The sequence below is a fragment of the Papaver somniferum genome, chromosome 2 (assembly GCF_003573695.1).
Source record: "Papaver somniferum cultivar HN1 chromosome 2, ASM357369v1, whole genome shotgun sequence".
In the NCBI taxonomy this organism is placed as follows: domain Eukaryota; kingdom Viridiplantae; phylum Streptophyta; class Magnoliopsida; order Ranunculales; family Papaveraceae; genus Papaver; species Papaver somniferum.
The window spans coordinates 54498572-54505777 of record NC_039359.1 but is presented as its reverse complement, the minus strand read 5'-3'; the positions used below and the strand labels follow the sequence as shown (position 1 = coordinate 54505777).

At 34.4% G+C, this 7206-nt stretch overlaps 1 protein-coding gene across 2 annotated transcripts; it reads left to right on the top strand.

The window, feature by feature from the left end:
• The first annotated feature begins 3839 nt into the window (after positions 1-3839).
• LOC113347690 (60S ribosomal protein L18a-like protein) lies at positions 3840-6744 on the top strand. Of its 2 annotated transcripts, none has more exons than XM_026591360.1 (5): positions 3840-4091; positions 4874-4937; positions 5849-5975; positions 6064-6181; positions 6365-6744. In XM_026591360.1, exons 2-5 carry the CDS (start codon positions 4928-4930, stop codon positions 6416-6418), a joined length of 309 nt encoding a protein of 102 aa, XP_026447145.1. In that variant the 5' UTR covers positions 3840-4091; positions 4874-4927; the 3' UTR covers positions 6419-6744. The 2 variants fall into 2 exon arrangements, with proteins under 2 accessions (XP_026447145.1, XP_026447146.1); XM_026591361.1 differs by lacking the exon at positions 3840-4091 and adding an exon at positions 4379-4657.
• Positions 6745-7206: the final 462 nt, after the last annotated feature.

Below are 7206 nucleotides of genomic sequence, written 5' to 3'. Positions count from 1 at the left end.
TTGCTAGAACAAATGATGTTGATGACGAACTTGATCTTGTTGTTGGATTTTCTGTCTTTGATTTCGATGCTAAGGTTGATGTCGTTCTTATTGCTGCAGTAATTGATTTCTCTCCATTGAAAATCATGTGCCAACTCTTGAACAAACTCTTCATAGATGAAGCAAACACGCAAAAATCCATAACAAAAACCCAAATCTAAACTAGAATAATCAAACCGAGATCTATTACTGTAGTCAGATTTAAGGGTAAGATAAATCAAACATGGATAAGAAAACAATAGTAGAAGAGAAAATAGGGAAGAGAAAACCTAAAACTATCAACAAAATAAGAAAAAATCACCACACATGAACAGATGAAGAAGAGGGATTTAATGGGAACGGATTTGAGCCGTCGGCAAAACTAAAGTTGCTGAGTTTCTCTTATGGGAGAGTTTTAGGGGGAGAAAGAGAGTTTTAAGGGGAACACAACGTGTGCTGCTGCATAATTACGTGCATGCTAGATGTGGACGACGTGTTAGCAATGAAAAGCAATTAAGAAATTCTAAACACCGTCTGTGGTATTAAAACTTCCAAAATTTCAAAGTTAGAGATTTAGAAATTTTGCATCTCAGCTTATATCCTTCTCTGAAAGGTAGAGATTAGAAATTTTCTATTTCATCCGAAATGCAGAAATTTGAAAAGTTTGTATCTTCTTTTAGTGGACTCTTATAGACATATATCATTTTCATTTATGCTAGCATCCCAAAGTAACCTCGAAATCAGGCTTACAAGAATATGATTTCACAAGGATAATAAACTTTCAGAAACATACAGAAGATCTTTACTTGTAAATTTTGTATCTAATTCACAACACATCAACCAATTTGAAATAAACTCAAAAAATAAACCAACAAAACATCAACCCTAAATTTGACGTGAAGTTAAGTAGAGATAACTAATAATGAGAGAGAATAAACAGAGACTAGAGAACTTGCCAGCAAAAGTTTAATTGATCATCAACTGCTCAAACCCGAAACCCAAATAAAAACGAAAAAACATGCCGCGAACCAATCAAATTGCATCAAATTAGGTCTTATATAGCATGGGATTTAACTAGAACCATTTTTTGGGACCATGGTTTTTTTAGAGGACCATGGTTTTATTTTAGGTAAAGACATTAGGAGTAAATCTAGGTCACTCCTTATCTAGATATTTATATTAATACCTAAATTACACTCCTGATTAATTTTGGGTAATGATTAGTTAGTGTAATGATTAGTGAGATGGTTAAGTTAAAGATAATTAGTGAGATTAAAAAATTAGATGGGTTTTTTTAAAAGAAGTAGAATTATTGAGAGAGTAAAGTTAGAGAAGATGAAAAAGTAATACATGAAAAACGATGGATTTTACCAACCACAACCGGAGGAAGAGTATTTGGGTACCCAGGTATGCTTCAAGCTTAGATTGGTTGAACTGGTCCAAATTTTCAAAAAACTGCAAAGTCTTAGAGTAGATTTGGGCTTGTTCGGGTACCTTATGTGAAGAACAGGTTACCGAACTCATCTGAAAGTGTAGTTCAGTTACTTCTTCCAAACACGCAGGTTACCGAACTCGCTCTTTAATGGAGGTTTTAGTCGTTCGGTAAACAGACATGTTACCGAACTTTGTTTATAGGATTTACAGAGTAATGTTCGTTTGGTTCGCAAACTTTAACCCAACAACATATTTAACCGAAATCCACATGTATGTAATTAGTGAAGAGTTCGGTTTGTCAAGATTTTTTGCGAACAAACCAAACAGAGTAGGCAAAGTTCGTTTCTATCATAACTCAACATAGTGGGAAAAATAACACAGTTTGGTTACATTGTTTTTTTTTTTTTTTGTATTATGGGTAGAGTTCGGTTACTAACTAGTTTTAGAATTTTTTGCGAACCAACCGAACACAATATATTGGATTTAAATGAGGAGTTCGGTTAAAACTATTTTTTGCGAACCAACAGAACACAATATATTGGTTTTCAATGAGGAGTTCGGTTAAAACTGTTTTTTGCGAACCAACCTAACTCGGAGTTCGGTTAAGAAAAAATAAATTCGTGATAACCGAAGTGTTCTTCGTGTTCTTGGTTTCAGAATGTTCGGTTACAAAACTAGTTTTTTTAAAACTATTCCTAACCGAACATGCCACTTTAACTTCCATTTAAACCATATTTTGATGATTTCTACTCAATTTACCCTATCAAAAAACGAATTAAAAACGACTGATGGGTTTTTCAATCGGACGAGGAACGTCAAGGAAAGAAAGAAGAAGAGAATATTTTTTTTTTTCAAAACTAAAAAATATCGATTCCCCTCCAATTTTTGTTTTGATTTTGATTTTGGTTAATAGATTCATTTAGATTAGATGTGTATGATTAGATTTATATAGTTATTAGGTTAGTTTTAATTTAAATTAAAATAAAGGATAAATATGTATTTACCTAACTTTAGGACTCCCTTTATAAGTATAGGTAGGTTTGCCTAATAAGATCATGGTCCTCCAAAAAAACCATGGTGCCTAAAAAATGAAACATATTTTGAGGCACACTCAAATTTTTTGAGGCATACTCAAGGTTCGACTGATAACCTATGTTTTTGCCTAGGTTCGACTGATAACTCAAGGTTCGGATAATAACTTTTCAGTCGAACTTCGACAAATGTATGCCTAAAAACATTTGAATATGCCTCAAAACGGGTTTCTAAAAAATCGTTCTTTAACTATTATTTTCCGGTGGGCTAATTGTTTTTTTTAGGCCTTTATCATGGCCCAAAGCAAACTTTTGCAAGTTTTAGGGTGGGATATAGCCCACCCAAACTCCCCTTTCGTCGTCCAAACTCAAGATAAGTTGAGTTTATATACACAAGATGAACACTGAACATGGCACGTCGAATATAGCGTTCGGATTGTAGCATACTATTGTGGAACGCCAATTGCCAAGACTCCAATTATCCAGTACATATTTCATAGGGAGTCTGCATTAAATCAGAAACTCATTGGCTTTATTATGTTAAGCAACTTAGTAGCTCATCTACATCAATTTTGTGGCTGAGTGGCTTTACGTAAGGCGGGAATATGGACCGGTTTTCACCTCATCTTCATCCGCATACAATCCAATTTATTACGGATTTTAAATTTAGCATCTGTATCTAACCTAACATCCAATAGATGCACGAACGAGCGTATTGGATGTGATAATTCAAGGGATTTATTTTATAATTAAAACATTAGAGTAAAGAAGAAAACTAATAAAATTGACTTAAATACAATGATCAACGAAGGAAAAAAGAAAATAAAAAGTTGAATTTGCATCTCAATCTCTCGAGCCCCTAAATGTTTGATGGAAAAAATCCCAAAGAAATAAGTTTTTGGTGAAGTATTAACAATATTGAACTAATCTTATATTATGTTATAGAAATACCATAGATGTCTTTAGTCCAATGAGTGCCGCTCCAACATTTTTTTTCCAGACTGCAGTCATACGAATTCCGAAATCAGTTGGATTTCAATAATTATATTGCATCCGCATCCAATTCATTAATGAACGATTTGGATAGGCATCCGCCAAAATACGGATGGTCCTGAAGGAATCCGTGGATTTCGGGCAAATTGCTCACCCCTGGCTAGCAATAATTGTTGGTAGGGTTCCTGCAGCACTTTATGCGATCAACTCTGAGTGGCTCAAAGCCCAGTGTTGCAGTTCATAAGAAGATGGGCTGAAACATCCAGTCAACCATCCTAACTTAACAGTCAACAAAGACTTAACAGAGGGACAGATATCAATCAAGTAACAAATATGAATCTCAATTCTCAACAAACTCAAAACCTTCTTTTCATTTACAAATCCAACCTTTTATTCATTCATTTATTAAGTTGATTCAGTGAAACAGAAGGAGTTATCTTTTGGAGATTTTATTGTAATTGTAAGATTTTTCTAATGAAACACAAAGAAGAAGTTAGGGTGTGTGGGTCTATTTAAAACAAGCACTTGTCACCTAAACTTAACTCTCTATAAAGCTTTAAATTTTTCCGAAAGAAAAAGAGGGTGGATTCATTTCCTCTCATTCAGTTCTTAGAGGTAATCCATTCTTCTTATTACTCCTTATCCAGTGTTTTTATTTTGTTGATTTTGTTGTTTTTAGTGGGTAATTCACCAATCATTGTTACTGAATAATTTTGATTCTTTTTTTTTTCCTGATGAATTTGAGTGATTACCAACTGAAAAGATTGTATTTTAGAATGGGGTTTGCTTCAATTTGATTAATTTCATCTGGGTTTTGATTGAATTTTGTTTTCTTACAGTTTATTGATTGATTATTGTTATTTTTATTTCAGTCTTATACTAGTTTGGAATTGGTGGGGGGAGATTGATTTGGATCATTTGAATACTGAGATTGTTTTTGGATTTGATCAAATTGAAAATTGCAGATTGATCTTGTTTTAGGGATTGAATGTCTTAGCATCTGTGCTGTATTAAGATCTAGAGATTCTTTACAATGGATTTGAGATGATTTAGATAAGTAGTTGTTGGACTTGGACTGCATTGGGGTTTTAGAATTCATTGTCTTTTTTCTAGCCTGTCAAGGTAGGGCAACAAGACCCAAGAGCGACGGGATTGAAGGTTCAGTGCCAAAAAATCACATGGTGGGGGTTGTCTAGTCTACAGTTGGCTTAGCGTAGGCTAATTGACTTGCATTGTTGCTTTTATTGTGCAATGAGTGTATCATCCAACTGTTGTCCTGTTATGTGTGTGTTACTAGTTATGGCCTGTCTTATGTTAATGCTGAGGTTGGATTTGAACAGTATACTGATTAAGTTCATTTCTCTTTTTCTTTTCTTTTTTTTTTTTTTGTGAAGCAGGTTTCATAGAGTTTGCTCAAGAACGTAGGAGCTTGACATTCAACGTAGTTGCTGATGGATCAGAGTAAGTACTTTCTTGAATGATGTTTTTTTTACTTTAATGGATAACTTTCTGGATTTATATTCCTTCTGATTGGCGGATTCACCTACAGCTTTCTTTTGAAATGTACTTAAATCATGATAAGGAGTTAGTGAATTCTTACCACTTTCTGAAAGTTTACAAGTAGAGATCTCTATGGAGTTGTTCGCTTTTTTGTTTCTGTTAACAATAATTTATGCAGCTCAGTTTCCGTATTTACAATGCATGGTTGAATTGGAATTTTTTTCTGGATTAGCTAGCTAATTTGTTGACCAAGGGTTTTGTGTTACTTATGATCAATGGGAATGTACACTATGCTAAACAATTAACTTATCCTTGTGATTGGTAAACACAACCTTCTTGTGCACAAGAATTATATTTCGAGTCATCTGATCCCGTAGTTTCACTTTCCTCAAAATATTATTCTTATCATGGTACCAATATCCAGTTTATGATACTGTACTTAGGCTTTAGTATTTTGTGAATAAAGTGGTTATCCTGTAGTGAATATATTGTCTTGCTTCCGACAATTACATTTAGTTTGCTCCACTGAGTTTGTTGCCATTCAATCTGGTCACTGGTAAGTGAGAAAATGAGTACTGTTTTCCAAATATAATTCCAACCTGTATCTCTGTATAAGAGCATCTAATTTTTTACGTTTTACTTTGTCTTGGGTTGAAGTTTATTCAAACGAGAAACTATTGCAGCTATCATGATTATGTTATCTTACGTGCTGTGCTTTGAATATTCATCAGTTCCCTTAGATTCTACCGAGTGTGTATATTGTTATTGTAATGGTTCCTTTCAGTATAGCATCTGGCTCGATAGGATATATGTTTTATGTTTCGTTATACCAATAAAATATTTATACGACAAACTGTTATATGGTAGTGCAGGGCAATCTACACATGTAACGGACCGTGAAAAAGGGAATTATGTCAGGATTAGGGATGAAGATGACCCTAGACTAGGATTGTTTGACAAACCCCTTCCATGTTGTGGCTGTGGGATTGGGTGGTGTTCGTAAGTATTCTCACTCACTCTATCTTTGCCCTTCCTCACTCCCTACCTCCCTCCCTTAATCAGTCATGTTTGTTCTTTCTATTTGCAGGTTTTTGCTTGGATTTGTATTTCCATTAATGTGGTACTATGCTACAACTCTGTACTTTGGAAACTATTATCGCAAGGACCCAAGGGAACGGGCAGGCCTTGCTGCCTCTGCTATTGCTGTAAGTTTTCTCTGTATATCGTTTTAACACAGAAATACTAATAAAACTCTACATCTCCTTCCTCTATTTGGATAAAAGCACATATATGTAACTGTTAATACAACACTGCTAGTTACTCTGGTTCAGATTTACCAATTCTATCATCCGTGATTCGAAGTTAATATATTCCACTGGTTTTTACAGGCGTTGGTATTTTCAATTGCATTGTTGATTACGATACTTGTTCTTTTGCTCTAAACCGCATGTGATGTGTGAACAACATAAGTACAGTACCATTATCAGTAGCGAATGGATAAGCAGGCGGCATGTCATAGCGAATGTACAGTACCATTATCAGTAGAGAGCTACGACAATACTTGAAGAAAGCCTCACAGGACAAGTGGAAGAGTTCGTGATGTGTAAACTATTTTTGTTGGACCAATATGTCTGTACAGAGAGATATATCTTAATTTTATTTTGAAGGAAAAAGGAAAGTCCTAGAATATGTTAGTAATAAATGTTAAATGGGTTAAACCTTCTTGCCCCTCTCTAGACCCAACCAGAATTGTAACAGTTTCGGAGTATCCCCATTGGAGAAGCATTTAGTTTAAAATAGAACAAAAGATTGACAGGGGGTTAGTCCTCGAGTGATTTCTGGGGAGTTGAGTGTATTTTAAATCTCAGGAATTTTGAGAGATTTTGAGAGAGTGTAGGGAGTTTGAGAGAATTTGGTGTTTTTGAGTTCAGAGAGTTTGCGGGAGTGTAGGGAGTTTATTAGAGGGAGTTTGGGGGAGTTTGAGAGAGTTCACTCCTAACTCATTCTCTTTTAAGAAACAATAAACCCTCATTTGCAAATAACATTGATCTTTAATCAAAAGAAAATAAATAAATGAAAATGATCATATCTCTGTATCAATAGTATGTTATTTTGTGCAATGAGATAATTTTTTTTCCCTTCAATTTAACGGTCTCCATACAATTCTAACTCCCTTTGTTCACGAACATTTTTCCACATTTTCATGTTGAAGTTTTTACTAACTATCCAC